Source organism: Symphodus melops (assembly GCF_947650265.1).
Source record: "Symphodus melops genome assembly, chromosome: 18".
Classification (NCBI taxonomy): domain Eukaryota; kingdom Metazoa; phylum Chordata; class Actinopteri; order Labriformes; family Labridae; genus Symphodus; species Symphodus melops.
This window is the reverse complement of record NC_136708.1, coordinates 4657069-4677376: the sequence shown is the minus strand read 5'-3', so window position 1 is coordinate 4677376 and position 20308 is coordinate 4657069. Positions and strand designations below refer to the sequence as shown.

Genomic DNA, 20308 nt, shown 5'->3' with positions numbered 1-20308 from the left:
GCATTGGGGAGAGATTTGTTCCAATGAGAGTAATGCAAGTTCAGCATTATGTACAGTAACCAGTGTAGGGAGTGGTGAGTGGTCATTTCCTGCTTCCTATTGAACGTGTAGTGATTCAGGATTAATGTTGTGATGTTCGGAGCTGGAGGAAGCTTCCTTACACAACAGAACATACTGTGTATGCCTAATGTTATGTATTTAAGTTGGTATTAATGGTAGCAGATGGCCAGATGTGCTCATAGAGAAGAGGTCAAATTAAATACTCGAATAAACAAATAGAATAGCATATCACTTCATTAACTCATTCTATGATTTTTTTTTTTTTTTTTTTTTTTTTATTCAGACAACTTCTTCTCTTTGACTCTTTGTGTTTGGACAAACTTGAACTTCGGCTTAATGTTTCCAAAAATGATGAATGGACATGTAAAGTTCATATAGTCTTCTGACTACTCAAAGCTCTTTAACTCTGCAGGTCACACCTCCACATTCACACTGTGAAGTCAGAGCCTGCTGCTACATATATGTGAAGTGAGCATCAGAAGTAACCAATCCAGTTCATGCACATGCACTTCATGGTTTAGTGTCTTGCCAAAGGAGACGTCGGACATGTTGCTGCAGGAGCTGCTGATCGACCGACTCCACCAAATGACAAACAGCCTGGCCAAAAAAGACCATGAGGGTAGAAGTACAACAAACCTAACCCGGTGTAAATGCTGAAATGTTCCGAAGAGGCAAACTTCTCATTTTTCTTCCACTTCCCACTTTCCTCGGCACAGCTTATCAAACACTGTCTCATGACGAGGTCATTTCTGCTGCAGCATTCACTGAAATGTGCAAAACTTGACGTCTGAAGTGTGCAACCACTAGAGAGAGGAGCAGCTGTTAGCTACAGCCCGAGTCATGTCTGCTGGCTGAAGACTTCCACAACTCTTCACACCCATGAGTTCTGTAATCCCAAACTAAAGAAACCCAGCGCCTTCATCCTTATGGTTGATACTGGGGGGGAAAAAAAGTTATTGAAGGAATCGAACATGATCAATAAATAGCACTTTGTCCTCAAAGAGTTCACACTTTGTTATGATGCAGATTGGCAGGATTGCTCCTGGTTGACCCCCCCCCCCCCCCACCTCACCTGTAACACTGTTTACTCAGTCTTTCTATAAGGATCCGATTGTGCGCCTGCTTGGACGTTTCTCCCTGCTTCAAGAGCCTGAAATAGCGATATGGACAACATCAGTGAAGCTGTAGAGATACACGTGCCCTCACACGTCACCTGCTACCACGGACACTGTAGTGACTGACATGTGAGGGATGAGGCGCCCACTGGTGACTCCATGAGAACAGCATGAATATCAATGTTGTCCTGCTGCTCCTGGCTGAACAGAGGGATCTTTGACATGGAGGATCGCAGCGAGAGAGAAAAAACTGAGCGTGTGTGCCATTTCATAATGCATCAGCACGCCGTGGGACCTCAGGACACACTCTGAGGCTCAGCTCGCCACATCGGTGTTTACCGTGGCACCACTGGACGCGTCCCGGGCCGGCCAGGGTTAACTGTCAGACTGCTCGCCTTTTGAGCCGTTCCTCTCGTGGCCAGTGTCAAAACACACACACACACACACACAGCTCACATTCTGACCCCAGTGGCAAACACAGTGAAAGCCATTTGGGCTCCGGGCCTATCATTTCCACAGTGAGGCCATTATGCTCCCACATCAGCACCGATGACACATCAGTATCGATAAAGACAGCTCTGACCTACATCACATCCTAACAGATGTTACAGCCCTGATCCTGGCTGGGAGGATGCTTTGATGGGTTAGACGACGCCTCACACACTCAAACTCATCAACTGCTTGGTAAGGTGTGCAACATAAATCATCCAACTGTAGAACAGATCAGTCATATGGAAACAAAAGTTGTTGGGTGCACTCCAAATGGTCCATAAATATACAGCTCAGAATGCTCTGGTCTAGAAGAATGGAAATATTTCACTTTTTGACTTTTTATCAACAATAATAATAAAAATCATTCACAATCATTCACATCACAATAGCGCTCCTAAATGTTTTAAATTTGGTCTGCACTACCCATTTTAAACACCAGGTGTCACAGTGACATATTCCTCCTTTAATAATAGAGTACAGAAATGTCTAAACTCTTGAGTAATGCAATACTACACTGATGCTGATTATCTATTTATTCCTAGTTTACTCACATGAGAAAATGTGACGTCATTTGTTGTGATTGGAATCGAATCATGAGATCCTGGTGCTAGCACAGAAAAGATTTATGCATTTAAAGTCATGTATTTCCTGACTAACAGTATCAAGTCCACCACCTATACTGCATGATAAACTCCTTTATCCACACATTCAAAAAGTGAAAATAATAACAACAACAAAAGACACAAAAGTCAAACAGACAATGAAAAGTCCAATTCAGCGCTTACGGGTCCATCCAGTCCTTATTGCTTTTTTAATCTCAAAATGCTGGATTCTACTGTTACATAATAGTGTCTATCGTGCACTCCCTGACTGCTGATTTCTTTTGTCTTTCAAAATCCTCACAGTCCATCTGCATTCATCAAATGTAGTCTATGTCTGTGCAGGTTCAGGTTTCACAAATGAGGACGCAGGTTTATGACATTCAGTGTAAAAAGAGACACACGAGCTGTGTGTTTGGTGGACAAGCCGTCCTACAAGCACAACATGACAGGAGCAGGTCATCTGAGTGAAGTGATGGATGCAGGTACCGCGCCACCAAACCGCGACCGCTGGAATACACAGTGGACCGTTCCGTCCCCTCGCCCAGGTGGAAGACAACTTGAAAAAACGATGATAAACAACCAGAGTCACAGCCGCCGGACTTTTCCACTGAGCCTTTTTCAGGAGAGAAACTCCCTGTCCAGGAGTCTGTCTCACACAAGAATGCTAAAAATCTGACCTCTTCCCTGCAGACTGAGACAGAACAACAACATTACACAGTGACATGTTACTCAGGTTCCAGTAGAAGGATGAGAGCGTGCAGCTAAAAACACGAACACCTGACTGTAAACATGTACAGATGAGTCGAGACCTGAGTCATGCAGCGGGTATGTGTGAGGAAAAGAACCATCACAAAAACTATCTGCACTCAAAACATTGATCGGTTCACACAGAACATTCTGTTGACTGGTTCCACCTGGTCCAGAAAGACCGGCGGCACCATGCCCATTGATCCCTGTTCATGGAAACAAACTACACTAAGTATTTCCGGTAGCATTATTAACACACCTTTTCCAAGTAACATGTGATGGGAATGATTTGAGTCCACAGAGACTTAAGATGCATATACGATCTGTATCTGTAGTAGACTCCACTGGTTGGTCCTGTAGCAGAGGAGAAGTGTGTTGGAGAAGTTTTTGGCATTTAAAAAAACAAACGTACACAACACGACGAGGTGACACCAAATGTCATAAAGCTGAGCCTTAAGTCCTCAAAAGAAAACTGGGTTTAAAAAGTAGAGTCACAATGAAGAAAAGTAAAATACTCAAAGACTGAGTGGTGAAAACCGGATCAAAGCGTTGGGCAAAACTTCCGAACAAAGCTCAAGTCAATTGATTAGTCAGTCCATCAGGGTAGCTTTTAGTCTAATGAACAAACAATGAATACACCTATCATATAACAAGTACTAACATGTTGAGTAGAGGTGGGAAAAATCGATTTGTGTCAAAATTAAGATTCTTATCTTCTGAGATTTAATTTTTTTTTTTGGCCTGATCAGTCACTTCCTGCTCAGTGCTGCAGCTAACTCTTTAACTCAGTATTATGACAAATAGAGCAGCAAGAAATCCGGCCAGTCTCCCAGCTGACCGGAGTACTGTAGACCATGACGTATGGACTCATTCAAAAACAGACTTTGAATCCAGAATGGTTTTGAACTGAAAAATAGATTCTCAACTGAATCGTGAGACAAACCAAAGATTCCCAGGCCTAACATGGAGCACTCACTGGTTTCTATCACGACAGGATTTGATGCCTTTTCTGTTTTATATCACTAAAATATGAATACATTCGTTTGTTTTTTAGTTAGCCAGATTTTTAAAATGCTCATAAAAAAATATTCATATTCATACATTCATTTAATGGAAATGGATCAATACAAGATAAAGAGTTTAATGAATCATTATTAGGGAACACTCCTCTTGATCAGATTGTATACATGCAGACAGATAGACTGTTGCTCAAACCGGACATGACAAGTCTTTAAGGATAATTCTGAATCCCATGATAAACAAATCTGCTCACATTGAGCAGATAAAAAAAGGACGCTGATGTTGCATGGAGTGTTTTGCAGCAGAGCGATGTTGCAAGCCTCTGCTGTCCTCAGATGCCCTCTAATCCAGCAAGCATCATTGCAATGAGGAGTGTTTTTTCAGAGCTGCAGACTTGATCCGCCCAGTGGCTCATTTCCTTGCTCTTTACAGGAACATCCTCCTGCATATTTGTTTTGATTTCTAAAACCAGGATAGAAACAGTCAAACCACATTTGTGACGGAAAATCCACTGTAACATGGGAGGTAAGAGCTTATCCACTTGGGCACTATTCTAACAAACCGAATCAGCCCTCCAATTTAAGCTCAGTTATGTAATATTATCGGCGATTTGATCCTGCAACCACAAACACACAAACACGCACACACACACAAAAAAACAAAAACAAAAGCAATCCGTCCTGGACGCTTGCACTTCTCACGCATGATGCATGATGTCATGTTGGATTTCTTGAAGCAGGTTATGCAGAAATGTCCGAGCAGCATGCAGGGAGGCGTTTACGCAGGCAGTGCTGGAGCTGAACGCTTTCGTTTTCTGTTGCATGTGTATGGAACTGCAACACCAAGAACCTGCATGTAACATAAGTTTCTATCTACCTGTCGTTCTTTACACTAGAAGTACTGTGGATTGTGGAGCAGGGTATTCACCTAATAATTGTTTTCATTCTGTATTCCTCAATGCAATTCTGCCCACAACGATTTTTTACTAAAATAAAGTATTCAAGAGCAAGAGAGGCAAAAATTAATTTGGACAAAACGCTCCCGTAAGTGGATCAAAAAGCTGCAAATATATATCTATTTTGTAAAAAATGACTTGATCTCAGCGGACATGCGCGCTTTCAGACGGACTGACGAAATATAGCCGATTAAACGCCAATTATTATTATTAATTTTTTTGAATGGAGTTTCTTTTGCAGCTAACATGCGATCATCTCGCCCCATGCAGCACACCATTGACCGACTCCAGCCTTCAGGATATTCATTATGTCTACAGGACACATTTAAACATGAAACACAGTCAGTGTCACGTTTCACAGCTGCAGGAGCGGCAGAAAATGTCGATTTACAAAAAAAACACAGTGGCTACATAAAGTCTAGTACTCCAGTGTGTCTATGTTAAATCATGCAGTTCTCTTACTACGATCAGTCAAGCTTGAAGTATTAGCAACTTCCGCAAAAGAAGACGGTTTCAAAATAAAACTGCAACTCGAACCTAGGCATTTTAGTCATACTGCTGTCCCTGCAGCAATTTCGCTTTTTCTATATAATGAATAAATACTGTAATAACACTTTGACTCATAAACACGGCACGCTTCCTACTGTACTGAATTTACCAGGAGAAAACAAATTAATCAGATGTACTTCAAAGTTGTATTAATGTACTTCCGGTCTCGCTACATCTGAATCGAGCTAGCTTGACGCAGCTCGCCACCTCCTCCCTCTCTCAGACAATGAATGAAGCCAGCTCGGGGAATAAACTGACGTTAGCCCAGGACGGGCTCAGGAAGCCTAACACGCTACTACCATGTTTAACTAAACACCAAAGAAAGCGGACAGCACTCACCCGTAGTTCTGCTAATGCGTCCTGTCTTTACGTTAGCTACCTTTATCTTGATATACCGCACATTTAGCGTCAAGAAAAAAAAACAAGCTGAACAACAATATCCGTGCTGCCACACAATGTGATATTAAATGGTTAAACAGAGCTACCAAACACAGCGTAATACCCAGAATAACGCGCCAGTGACACCACATTACGAGCGTTCATTACCTGCAGGATGCTCAACTTCACTTCTCTGCGGTGCGGCCACGGCGCCACAAGCTGCGTCAAGTTTCACGACGTTAACAGGAAGTGTACGTACTTCACCTTCAAAATAAAAGTGTAAAGTACAAGCGTTAGGGCGTTGACTGAACGTGGAGCTCAAATGCTGAAAGTGTAAGCCACATGATGTGTCAGACTCTTAGTTCATTTTCAAATGTACGAGTTGATTTAAATTTAGCATGTACAGCCGTCTTCAACTGTTTTCAGAGCTACATACTTTGATTTTGTGATTTCTTAGCCAACCGTTAAGACCGGAAACTGCCGGTATACATTTCCGCGAGTTGGATACTGACATCCTCAGCAACACCTTTTACAGTACCTCAGATTATTCTAGTTATTTTTATTCATCATGACTCCTCCAGCTGCTGATATCTGGCTCCAAAACCAATTTATAGTATATAGAGTTATAACACAAACATAGTAACATGTCTTTGCTTTTTTATCAGACTGGTAGACACAGTTTAGTTGTTGCCAGATGGTTAAGTCCAGATGTTGTACTGGCAGAGGAGAGTTGATGCTGCAATTTCACCTGGCACCAGCATCTCCATTATAAATGTAAGGTAAAAAAAAAGGATTCCCTCTTCATATAATGTGGCAATGTTTATCTACTTTTACACTTTCCATGAGCAACAGTAAAGTCCCCATGCTGTTAAATGAGAAGCCCATATTCTTGCCTTTGTTTTTTTGTTTGTTTGTTTTTTTGTTTTTTTAGCATTTATAAAAAGGGCCATTTTACACCAAATGTCAATCCAAAGTGGCAACCTCTGGTCTCGAATGTATGCTGAGGTTCAAAATCCTGCAGTTCATAGAGTGTCCTTTTGAGGCTGGCTCCAGAAACACTGGAAGTCTCACACACACACACACACACACACACACACACACACACACACACCACATTCAAAAAACCTGTTTTTATGGTAAAAATGTACATGTTAACAAATAAACAAAATTGGTCTAATTAGTTATTGTACACATTGGGCACATCAGGCACAGGGATCTGTTTTGATTTACCAAATGATACGTGTTAACCATAGTTTGGCCTTTAGCTGAGATGATGTAGCAGTTCGTAAAGAGGCATAAAACCCGTCTCAGCTCCAGCTCTCAGCCTGCCATTACGTTGACTGAAAGTTAAACAGCATTTCCAGCATGCTGCCAATGAGCCTCCAGAGTCTCAAGATGGCTGACGTCACTCAGACTTCGTCCATTAATATTTACAGTCTATGGTCAAACCACATATTGTTTAAAGCATACATAAACATGTTATTCCCATTAAATGTTTTTTTGTAACTTCTCCATTTTCCTCTTTCAGTTTGGCTGTAGAAGGACTTGTCGATGATGGCTGCCGTCATATTTTTGCTTTTGTGGAAGATGGCAGAAAAAGTGTCCACACATTACACATTATGTCTTAGTGAGGCGGATAAAGAATCAGAAGTAGCAAACCTGAAAGGGTACAGCGTTGTTTAAAGCATCATGGGAAGAAATGGTCCACTGGAACACAAACAGGTATGATGGAGCATAAACAGTACATCATAAATGAGTCAAAACACAACGAGAATTTTCATCAGTCCAATACGGTAACATTAAAAAGATATGTGATGTCATGCTTAATGTGGTCTCACTGGAATCATCAAGCATTTTCAGTCATCAATTATTCAACGAATATTTAGTTTATTGATTTGAATTTTAAAATGTAAAGTATTTATTCTAATGCATCATCACACACTCATCATATTCCTCCACTCTGATATTCACCTCGATGTCATTTTGTTCTCACTCTGTCATCCGTGTAATAAAATGTGTGACATTATTGTTCTGCAGTCAGTTAATGAGGACTACTGGGCCTGCCAGTTCCAAAGCTTCAGAGCTCCATTTAACATGTTTTACCTGGTTGCTGGGTGCCTCAAACCCCGAAGGCTTCCCTGTTAACGACTGTGATGATGGTGACGATAAAGGTCCTCAAGAGCAGGGCGAGCATTACCAAACCACAACAGGCAGAGGCGTGTTTTGAGCCCCCATGAGATTGGTCCTAAAACTGTCTTATGCAACTGATCGGAGCCTCATTCAGCTTTATATAACAGCATTAGATCAGCCTGCTGCTCACAGCTGGGCCGGGGACTACCACTGTCACTGTCAGCCACGACAATGTGGGTCAGATCACAACTTCAGGCATGCAGCAACTGTTTAGAGATGGTCTGAGTGTGAGGAGAGGGTGCCAAGGTGCAGCAGGGGATTAAATGTCCTTACATCTCATGATATTAGCATCCACATGTTGAGTGAAACGTGCCTGAGCAGGATGAACCTCCAGAGAGAAATTGGAACAATGACAGATTACTGACATAACCATGCGGTCACTGTGCCGAATTAGCCCACTTCATGTTGTTTATGTCAACAATCAGCTTAGAGAAAACACACAGTAAGATAGTATTATGACTCCAGTGTAAGGTATTCATAATGTAAGCTATATTTTCATCTTTTTTTTAACAGTATATCCACTTCTACAAAGCCAGAAATCACAAATAAAAAAAATGTAGATGAAAAGTCCAGCAGAGATTAAAATGCCATTTCTTTGGTTGCATGAAGGCGCCCCTTAGTGCTGCATTAACATCACAGACCTGCTATCGGTCTACGTAGAGGGAAAACTTATTTAGCTTCAGCCAATCAAGTCTTACATAAAGCGATTACATCAGCGTTTTGTCATCTGCAATACATAACTTCACTTTTTTTAAATAGTGAGCCCCACCCACCTGAAAAACTAAATCTCTTTTCATTTCAGTAGAAAACACTTTGTTTATGTACGATCCTCGCACTGGAAGCTGGTTGAGAAGAGGAGTTTAAAGGCAGAATGTAAGGCAAGGCACGTTTCTTTATGTAGCAGGTTTCAGCAGGAAGGCAAGTCGAAGTGCTTCACACAAGACATGAAAAGTGTCACAACAGAGGGAAACAGAAACACATTAAAATAACATCAAAAAGAAGAAACATCTCAAACAAAAGCAAATAAAGAGAGGTGTAAAATAAATAAATAAGAGAACCAGTTACAGAGCAAAATGACAGTCACTGGATCTGATCATATCCGTTGATATTATCGGCTGGTCGGTTAACCGGTCGGGCTCCACAGTATTTAACAGGTGAGTCTTCAAATTTGATTTAAAAGATCTTCAAGAGTTTCAGCAGACCTGCACTTTTCTGAGAGTTTGTTCCAGATATAGAGCAGACGTGTCCCTGACGACCTGAGGGGTCAGGAGGGCTCGTACATGATCACAAGTTCACTTTTGTATCTTGGCTCTGAACCATTCAGCGCTTTCTAAACCAGTCGCAGTATTTTGAAATCTATTCGACAGACTGGGAGTCAGTGTAAAGATCTCAGAACTGGACTGATCCATCTTCTTGGTTTGGTCAGGACTCAAGCTGCAGACTGATGTTTCAGGCACACCTGCAGAGACACTGTTACAGTAATCGAGCCGACTAAAGACGAAGCATCTGGATGAAGCATTGGTTAAAGAATTTATCACGACGGAGTGAAATGTTTCCAGGCTAGTCTGAGATCTACCACCACACCACACGTCTGACTGGACTTCACAGGCCGGTCGGCCGTCATTCCTCTCCAGACGAGTGAATCAATATTGTGAAGCATAAAGAAGTGTTGTGTTCTCATGTTGATCTTGTGATTTGGGGGAAAACACATTCCCTTGACATTACTCATCCCAAATGTGTGTGTGAGTGAGTGCTGCGATAAGGAATCCTACATCCAAGGAATACACTAAATCACATTACAGCAGGATCATGTGATTAACAGAGCGTGGGGTTGTGAAGCATGTAGTGCCCTGCTGACTACACTTGATATCATGTAGACAGTTTGTCAATAAAGCATGAAGTACTGACTTCAATTTTTTTTTAAAAACAGTTGGAATACAAGCTTAACAAAAAAATGCACACAAAAAAAAATCTAATTCAGCTCAGCTTTTACAGACAGAAAGTCACATTTGAGGGACAACAGCCCCACCTAAAGGACAAAAATGTTTCCTACACGCTGATTTAAGACAATCAGGAAGTCATCTTTATTGATTGTGATGATAACATACAAACAGAGAATATCTAGAGATCGACTTCAAATCATCTAAATGTTTAAAGATATCAGTGATCTCTTCGAATAGCAAAACATGATAAAAAAAGGCACTTTGGATATAAAAACTGCACAATGGGACACAATTAAAACAAAAAAAAAATCAGATAGAAAAGTCGATCATGTGTATGCCTGAAATAATGTGAAGATGATGAAAAACAAGATGTTGCAAAATGACGCTAAGGCCTGAACCCCCTTTCAAAGGATTAATTAAGATGCATTTGGTCCTGGTATGTAGTGCGTGTAACAATATGGGGGGGGGGAATGTGGCATGGGATGGAAAATCTAGACAGTGTTGTGAAAGCTCAACTCCGAGAATTCTTTCTTCTTTCAAAAAAGTACAAATTCGGCTCTTGCCACAAAATCAATTTTAAGCTTATTACTATTTCAATTTTCAGATTTCAATGTTGAACTGTAAGCAAACAAAGCAGATCCATTTAAAGCTGAAGCTATCTTTTCACAAGGTGCAAATAGCAAGAGGTTGGTGATCAGAAGTCAGATTTCAGTGTTTCTAGCTGAAGTCTCTATCAGTGAGCACCAGCGGGGCCACCAGGGTCCACAGGTAGATGCCCAAGCCGAGCCAGCTGGAGCAGATCTTCACCCACACGGCCGGCATGGCGCTCTGCATCACCTTGTAGTCGGTGTCGGGCCTGATGAGTGGGAGAAAAAAAAAAAGTAAGGTCAGAGAAAAAGATGCACACACACACGGGGAAAAAAAAAAAAAAAAAAAGAGTCTGCTTGTCAGAAGAATGGAGATCAGACACGTACTTGTACCAGTTGGTGAGAGTCATCATGATGTAGAGCGAGGCCAGGAAGAGGCTGAAGTGGAAGAAGGAGTAGCTGTAGGTGACTCCGTCTTCCTCGTTGTCAACGGCTCGTCGGACCCCGTCCTCTCCGGTCGCAGACTCAACATCAGCGGTCAGACCCTGGCCCTCCTCGGTCTGCATCAGCTTGTTCACCTGGGAGTTGTTTGAGGAGCGGATGCTGTGGCAGGAGACAGCAGGAGACATTAGAGGTTAACACAATCTCAACACTGCAGTAATGCGAATGCTGAAACTGATTTTCCTTCTTATGTTTCGTTTAACCAGAAAACTATTCAGTCTCCATCGTCTCATGAATTGTGGAGGTACAACATGGACTTAAAGAAACACCAACAATAACAGCAGCATACCTGGCGTAAAGAGTACAGAAGAGGAAGATGATCAGTCCCACGACGCCCTGCGCATCCCACCACTGCACGTTTCCTGGCGTTGGGGTCGGAGCAGGAACTCCTGGAGGAGGAGTAGGACCGCTGGGCTGGACCAAACTCAACAGGCTGGGGTTGCACTGCTTATCTGAGGTCAGAAACAAAGAAAACCCTTTTAACATCTGACAATAAGACAACTCACATCCACTACAGCCACTGTGGCGAAGTGGTTAGCATTAGAGAGACACGTTTCCTTTCTTAAATCCTGGGTTAAGTTCTGAATGACATACCTGGGAATGTCATGACTCAGATTGATTGGACTTACTGGGGTTGTTGGACATGGCTGACCAGGTGATGTACATGGTGTAGAGGCAGATAATGGAAGCCTGAAGAAGACCGGAGCTGGGCTGAGCCTCCTGTGGGAACAAACAGGTGTCAGGAAAACAACAACTGTTTCTTTAAACTTGTAAAACAGATCTGCAAATATCACTGTACCCTTTGTGAAATACATCCAAAATCTATTTCAGTCTAATGATATCAATAAACATATGTCTTCTACAGTCTCTGTGTTACCTGAACTTTGGGCAGGATGGCCACGATGGACACGACGATGCCGAACAGGAGGTTGAGGCTGATGAAGACCTTGTGCTCCGTGCAGTCGTCTGGTCGGGTGTAAAACACGTAGAAGAGAACGACGGCAGTGAAAGCCAGGATGAAGTTGAGGATGGTGATGGACAGGAGAGCTGAGAGGGGGGAAGAAAGAGTGGTCACACATCACATGACACTTGACTCTAGATGTAATTAAGTCTGACACCAGGAAGTTTAGCATTACTATACTGGGACATGTGAGTTAAAGGTAGGGACATGTTCTGGTTTAAATGGCTGATTTTTTTATTCGTGAAAATATTATATATATAATATTATTTTAAAATAACAGGTCTCTTTAAATTACCAAAACAGCAACGCAAACTGACCAATCAACAAGCTAAAAAAAAAGAGGGTACCAACTAACCCCCTGCTAATCCCTCCCTCTGTCACTTAAAACAAGATCAGCGATGTCCTTCAGTTATTAGCTATTAGCTCTTTAGTTAGCATCTTCAATGGTTTAAAGATGGGTGTGGATCATCTTGTTGAAGTTGCTTTTTTTGGGGGGGGCTTTTATAGTGAGTGTTGAAATCTCGCCAAATGAAATAGGAACAGGAGAAGCTTCTGCTATTTCCTCAAACCTTAAGATATCTCTTTTTTTTGGTTCTTTTAGAAGTGCGTAGATAGCAGCAACAGAATGAGGTCAGGTTTCATTGTTGTATGCAAAGTTTCTGAATGAAATTAGAAAAGAAAGTTTGAGAAAGAAATGTCATACTGAGAAATGTTTGCAATTGTGAACATCCTATCAGTGTTTTTATAGGATCAGCTGACTGCACCACAGCTTTAAAACAAGCTGAGCAGCAGAAGCCTTATTTACGATCAACACCGAGAGGTTGTTTCATGCTGTTGCTTCTATACCGCTGTTTGTTTCATGACACAGCTGAAAAAGACATTGTGTGAGTGCTCTTGGGCGAGTTCATTGCCCTGAATCACACCTGGACTTAAAGTTAACAAGAAACGAGATACCTCCAAACCAGCACTTGCGGTTTCCCTCCTCTGCTTTCTCCAGCCACGCCTGGTTCCAGGAGTGGGCAAAGTCCACCAGCAGGATGAGCTGGATGAGGATGAAGATGAAGGAGCCCACCACGCCAAAGTAATACCACACTGAGGAGGATTGAAGATGTTTGTCATGGCAGGTCTTTAAAATGATAAATTCACTCTACAGGACAAACATGGAGACTCTCAGTACAGTGAGTGGCCCTGCAGGTCAACATTGATCAGTTCTGCTTTGAACGGAAACTCTACTTGTAATTGATATGATCATAAACTTAAATGTAATGAAGACTAACATTTAGAAAAACTGAGACAGTAATTCTCAGGTGTAGCCTGTAATATTTCCTACCTGTAGTAAAGACGCCGTCTGGAATGAAAAAGGCTCCTACAGTTAATCCAACCAGCAGCAGTAACTTAAAGAACCAGAAACTGAAAAGACAAGAAAACTTTTACAAAGTACACACCTTTTAAACATGAATTTAAATACAATATAAAAGGTGCAGTTCCCTTGTTTAGCCACCAGAGTGCAGCATGTTTTAAGTCGCACAGGGCTGTGGTACGAACCCATTTTGGATGGAAGCTCGGGGGTCCTTGCTGCTGCGAACACGGATCATGATGATGGAGAAGAGGAAGAAGAAGCAGGCCATGGCAAAGCACATGCGGTAAACGGATTTGTAGCCCACGATGACGTCACAGTTCACCTTGTTCTCGATGCCAGGTATATAAGAACCACCAACACAGAAACCAGGAATCTGACAGTGAGAACACAAACAAAGGGATCAATATGATGAAGCCTAGGCAGAGAAAGAATCCAACTGTTGGTGTTTGAGACTTCGTTATAAAAAAAGAAGAAGAAATATCTGTTTGAATGAAAATCCCCAATTAGGCCTTATAAATAGCTTAAGAGATAGCCTGACATCTCCTTTAAGGTTAAGATTTAAGAGCAGTCTTTGGATATTTAATGTGCACATTCAGAAAAAAAAGTCTCATTTAGGGTTTTAACCTCAGTTTGTGACTCTTGACCTTGCCTGGCCTGTTTATGGTCAGCTCTTTGAATTTTAAAGAGGGCATATGATCCCCCTTTTCAAACAGTCCCCTGTGCTCTAAATGAAACATTTGTGATGTGCTTTGGTCCAGATATAACATGAATCAAGCACTAGAGGAGGTTTGAGACCCTGTAGAAACCAGCTCTCTCAGAAAGCTCCGTTTTGGTGCGCGTCTCTTTAAATGCAATGAGCCCCCCTTGTTTACCCAGTAGACGTCACTCCTTCACTATAGTAAGAATAAAAATGGCGGATCTGCGCAAACGTTTCGCTCAAGGCTGGGGGTGGAGTCCATGGGTGGAGATACCATGGGAGGGGAGAATGCCACTGTGACATCACAAGGAGAGCACATTTAAAATGGAGCATTTTTTTTCTGTGTTGTAAGACTTATAAAGACCAAAAACGAAGGGCTGGATTAAGCAGATTTCTCATAATATGTACCATTTAAACAAAAAACTAGCCAACAGTTTTTTTAAGTGGTTTAGATATAGTATAGCTGCTAGTACATGGGATTTTTAAATAGGTATGTTAAATTTCATAAACTATGAAAACAAATTTGGTGGGAAGTTCCACTTTCTGGGACAAAACCAGTATATCTAATGAATTAAATGTTGTCGTCGTAATATCAGAAATACTGTCGAGCAGCTGGGTTGTTTGATACTGACTTATTTCTGACTTGACGTTGCCATTTTGGCTCAGTTTCTTCCGGAACTTTTGAAGCTTCGACAACTTTCCTCGGGATTGAGAAATAATTAAACAATCATGCCCAGCTGCTCGACAGTATTTCTGTTGCCGGGTTACTGCTTATAAAACCACTTTGAATTTTTTTTCTTCCAGCTTTCGAAATGCCATGTGCTTCGAGAAAACATAATGAAGCTATTACAGACCCTTGTGCAGCAGCCCGCCCTGTGTGGACCATTAAATGTGATCCGATCTCGCCTTATCTAATGTACCTTTTTAAGATGCTCCTCCATGCCAGGCAGAATCATAATGACAGAAACCATAGTCCCGAGCAGCAGCAGGAAGGAGAAGGCCAACCGGCTTATGGTGGAGTTGTACGTCGACGGGCAGCATGATGACAGGAGGCAGGAGGCCGAGCCGCACAGACAGGACGCCTGGAGGGGAGATGAGGGAGAGAATTAGCGAGGCCTTCTTCAGATTCATATTTGATGTCAGTCAGAGGCAGGCCAGTTAATCAGGGTAATGCATGCATGGCCTGCAATGACAGGACAACAAACAACACAGTGTCTGCTGTCAGGGAAACAATCTCTCTTCTTCTTCTTCTTCAGGAGAGGCAGGGAGTAATAACAATTTAGAGCAGCAGCAGCAGTCAGACTTGTGATTAGTGCAGCCATCATCACAAATCTCTCCCCATCGGTTTCTGATCTAGTGCTGTGAAACACGATCATAGGCGATTCCTGCGCGATTCAGATGAACACTGCTGAGAGGTGCATGTATGTGTGTGTGTGTGTGTGTGTGTGTGTGTGTGTGTGTGTGTGTGTGTGTGTGTGTGTGTGTGTGTGTGTGTGTGTGTGTGTGCGTGAGGCGCTGAGGCAGAGTTTGTAGCAGAGATCAGCCATCCTTCACTAAATATGCACTAGAGTATACAAGCCTTGGGTGTAAACAACTCGGCTGCCGTGACGGGATGAATCCAGTTTCCCCAGATCAGACAGGCCGCACTACCCGAGTAACAAACAGATCTCACAAATCATATTCCTGGAAAGTCAAGAGGGAAAAAAACCTACTCAAATACCAACATTATTCAATCCTACAATCATCTGAACTGGTTATGAAACAGACTAAGTTTATGCTAATGCATTTATACGACCTGCAAAAGCAAACCAGCCCAACTGTGCCAAAGTGATGATTTCAATATGGATGTTCTTAATGCCTATCATCATAGCTGCTGTCAGTGGGTGGGATTCTGACGAGACAAATTACAGCATGCAGACCACAAACTGCACAGTGTACATCTTCACTGAGTGAAGTTTGGAAAATGACTTCACTGTAACAAACACAGGTGTGTGGGGTCATGTGACCGATCACTCAGCAGCAGTAGGTTTATTGTGGAAGCTAGAGGTGACACACCTCGTGTGTGACATATTAAATGAAGTATCTATCTATCTATCTATCTATCTATCTATAACAATACATTTTAAATTTAAATGAATTCATTACTTCCAATTGTCCAGGATTTAGGCAGCCGGCCATTGATTGTTTATTGGATTTCAACAAAAATATTTTATGTGCCTTATCTGTGCCGCTAATGTTTTTATTTTTTTTAATTTATTTGTATTATTATTATCTTGTGTCGTTTGAACTCCTTTGCACCAATCAGGAGTAACAATCTCAATCTCCTGTCATACAATGACAATAACGGCTTTAAAATCAATTTCCACTCAATTAGATCTAATTTAAATATATATATATATATATATATATATATATATATATATATATATATATATTTGTTTTAATTGTGTCAAAGATCTCAATAAACACGTTGTGATTATATAATGTAAAAGTACAAAATGCTAGAGTCAAAGAAACAAGAAGTGAACGCAAGGATGCTTATGAAGGGAACTTATAATAATAATATAATAATAATATTAATACAGCGACAACCTGCGGAGGGTGCAGGTTGGTGCAGATTCAAGACTGAAACCCGGAAACTGCGTCGTTTTAGAAAACATCTTGAGGAAACAACATTTGTAAACAAAGTGAAACAATCTGTTTATCTTTGCACTTGTTGTGAGTTATTAAAACAAACAAATTACTCTCAAAGTCAAAAGACAGAATAAAAGACAGTATATCATGACGTCATTACTTCAACGTTTTTCTCACAACAAACGACGCAAAAACCTTTTCAAGATAAATGCGTTTAAAATGAGGGGGAAAAGGACGTTTATCCCACATGAAGGATAACAACAGGGAATGTTGGGAATACTCACACAACTAGCAAGGGAACCCAGCGCCAAACAAGCACCCATGATTGTTTAATTACTTCTCAATGCCGAGGAAAGTTGTCGAAGCTTCAAAAGTTCAGGAAGAAACTGAGCCAAAATGGCGACGTCAAGTCAGAAATAAGTCAGTATCGAACAACCTTATGCTCCTTTCAAAATAAAAGCTGAGTCACTGTAGACAACGTCATACTTTATAACGTACATACAAAACGGATAATGATTCATTTCGACTTAGTGTGTTTATAACGAGGTACAAACCTATATATGATGATTGTTGTATTATGACAGGACATCTTGTGTGAATTGATGCAGTCAGTTTTATTTTTCTGACAAAATCATTCTATTTCCGACATTTTAGATGTAATTGAAAAAACTGCCTTGCAGTTTTCTTCCTTTTCATGGGGAGTTGTGGTTAAAAAAACAACTTTTTGACAACTATTTAACCTTCTAAAACTAAACTCAAACATCCATTACTATGAACATCAATAGACAAAGCCGGAGTGACGTCACCTGCTTGTCACTCTAGGGGGTTTTGGAGTCAAAATTGTCAAAATTGGGGTGAATAAAGTTCTCTGTTTGGCAGCCTGCCCGGAAACATTTCAGGAGATTTTCAACAGTTTTGTGTATATATGAAAACACCATCAGTAAGACCTTATCACACCTCTATATGGCTCTCCTTAGGCCTCATACTGTTCCTTTGGATTATTTATTTTTTTATTCCATTTTGGGCTTTGTGTACCTTTATTTTACAGGAAAATGTGAAGATGTTCTGTAAGTTTAGGAGTAAGTTGTTTTCCTCATAGTGCAAAATTACTTAATCAGTCTGCCTTGCTGTTTTTATATAACCCAGCCATTACTGATGGTGAGATATGTAACCATGGTAACAAAAAGAGTGTGCTTTTTCGCAGGTATGAAGAAAGTTCATCCAGGGAAGAATTAGAGAGGATCCTGATGTAGTTTGACCAGAGGAAGGACACGGAGCGTAAACAGGTGTGACAGTGTAGGTCAGCAGTGTGCTTAAAGCCACAGGGAGCAAACCTCCATCTGTTTGGATCTGACCTTCTGAAATACAGTGAATACACCCGTGCAAAGATAAAACTGAACTTCTGAAGCAGGCTTATTACGACCGTGAAACCAGGACTATTGCACTTTGCAATGAGTGGGAATCATAGCCTGTGCAGGTCGACTTCATCATAACTTTTAATCTCACCCCTTTAAGGCTGCTATCAGGCTTTGCCCGGTGGATTTGTCTCCTGCTGTTGAAAGATCCCAGACGATTCACCTCACCACACCGGTCTGAAGCAAGGGAGACTGCTCATCGTCAACAGCTGAAAGCTCGGCTGACACTTTTACCCCCTCACAGGAGAATTTCCACTCAAGCTGAGTTCAGGCTGAATTTAGCTAATCACAAAAGTCATATTTTAACTTTTATAAACCTTATCATAAAAAGTTTATATGTATTACATGCATAATGTGTACTTATAACATTGTAAGGACTGTTAAATTATTATGTGTTAGAATAGTTGGCGGTCATAAAACCGCTTGTGGGAGTGCAGGCTGTAAATCTTATTGGGGGAACTGGACTGCTCACATAGTGGGGTGCGTGGAAGTGCCCTGTTAGAGATAAGGGAGTGACCTGCAGCTGCATGAGAAACAAATATAACCATATATGTCTTGTTTTTGCTACATTATTTTTGACGTAACCCAAAATGTATATTGAAATTTTCATGACGTAAATGTTGAGAGTCAACCATAGTATATAGGAGGGAAGCACAAGCTTCTCTCGCTGGTTCAGTCTTCCTTTTTGGGACTTGACTTTTGCTCTACACTTGTTCTGCACCTGTGATCAATTGACTTATATTCTCTTTTATCTAGCTCTAGTCCCTCACTGTGAGAATAGCACTCTTTTGTAGGATTTGTATTATTTTATAAGCTCTGTTTTTAATCAATTGTGTTATTATAAAATAAAAGGAAACCTTCCATTGTAAGGACTTTCCAACAAAAACCCTTTTCCTTTTAATCTTATATTTTTCTCTTGTTGGACCACGACGGACCAAAGGGATAGAAGACTAAGGTAAGAAGCTTTTTGTCCCCATTGTTCCAATACCAGAGAGGAAAACATAGACTGGGGAGGGACACTCCGCTTTCAAGTGGTTAGGACCCACTAGGGTCTGAGAGACCCAAGGAGAGTAACGGCTGCGAAGGAGGCCTTTCCAGTATTAACAGCCTATGATCTGACCATAGAGGGGAATGACTTCAAAACTGTAATAACTCAATAACTTTAAAGGTATAAAAGCTGAATAAACTGTGTATTTCATTAACCGCTCCTAATAACCAATAGTGATGTTCTAGTTCAAGGCAGCAGCGATATCTTTATGAAAGGCAGTTATTGGTCCTCCTGACGAGATTCACACTCGGCCCAGACCAAGCAATCAAAGTGAGGCAGGGTAGAGGTTTCAAGGTCAAGTAGTACATAAGAGCAACAAACTAGGATATTAAAATAATTCCTAAAAACGCCAACTGCTTAGCCGAGATCCCCGCGCTCTCGCAACACTGCAGGTTCATTTCTTTATTTTCCATGCACCCTTCAGTCAGATTGATTTGACACACAAAGGAAAATGGCCAACAGCGTCCCTGAGAAAACCAGAACAAAATTTAAAATACAAGTTTAAACACAAGACACAGTGGCAAGGAGGGTGATATAGCTACTGTGTGAGGGAAACACGTCTGCACTCTGTATGTTTTAATGATGAAGACGCATCTCTTCCAGGAGCATCAGTCAGACCACAAAACAATGGGCAGAACTACATTATGCCTCATATAACCTTGTTCAATACACACAAATATGTTCAATGAATATCACATGTTGATTTGAGGATTCATAGAAGACTCCTTAAAGGGCAATTTTGTAAACAAGATTAATTGTTTTGTTTTTTATGTTTGCCTTTTATGTAAAAGATAGCTAAATAGAGAATGGAACTGTTGGGAGGACAGAGTAGAGGATGACATGCAGCAAAGGGCCGAGGTCAGATTCAAACCCACAGCCATTGCAATGAAGACTATATCCTCTGTACATGGGGCGAACGACATCACCAATAATAGGCTATCATTGCAACATAATGATAATTTTAATTCAAACCAACAATACAAAGGCCTGCAAAAATACCATGTCCCATAATTAAAACGTTTTGTTCTTCGCTTTTTCCTTCTAAGCTTAAAGT

At 41.2% G+C, this 20308-nt stretch overlaps 2 protein-coding genes across 4 annotated transcripts in view; both read right to left on the bottom strand.

Moving 5' to 3' along the window:
* The window catches only part of hivep3a (HIVEP zinc finger 3a), a 40952-nt gene extending 34761 nt beyond the window's left edge, over positions 1-6191 (bottom strand). The window contains exon 1 of one of the 3 annotated variants that reach the window (XM_079368495.1): positions 6087-6191. The gene's annotated coding sequence lies outside the window, so the exon portion shown is untranslated. The other 2 variants (XM_079368498.1, XM_079368497.1) reach the window with 2 other exon arrangements.
* Positions 6192-10168: 3977 nt separating this feature from the next.
* Positions 10169-17205, bottom strand: serinc2 (serine incorporator 2). Its single transcript, XM_079367661.1, has 10 exons — positions 17076-17205; positions 15078-15239; positions 13646-13833; positions 13431-13510; positions 13055-13192; positions 12017-12186; positions 11769-11859; positions 11429-11591; positions 11026-11241; positions 10169-10907 (listed from the first exon to the last, which is right to left on the bottom strand). Exons 1-10 carry the CDS (start codon positions 17112-17114, stop codon positions 10769-10771), a joined length of 1386 nt encoding a protein of 461 aa, XP_079223787.1. The 5' UTR covers positions 17115-17205; the 3' UTR covers positions 10169-10768.
* Between the last annotated feature and the right edge of the window lie 3103 nt (positions 17206-20308).

Bases quoted from the DNA above. Each gene is read 5' to 3' on its own strand.
- serinc2 (XM_079367661.1), bottom strand. From the start codon at position 17,114: ATGGGTGCTTGTTTGGCGCTGGGTTCCCTTGCTAGTTGT. The intron at 11,860-12,016 runs GTAACACAGAGA...TTGTTCCCACAG, and splicing joins CCATCCTGCCCAAAGTTCAG to GAGGCTCAGCCCAGCTCCGG. The intron at 11,242-11,428 runs GTATGCTGCTGT...CTCCTGCCACAG, and splicing joins TTCTGTACTCTTTACGCCAG to CATCCGCTCCTCAAACAACT.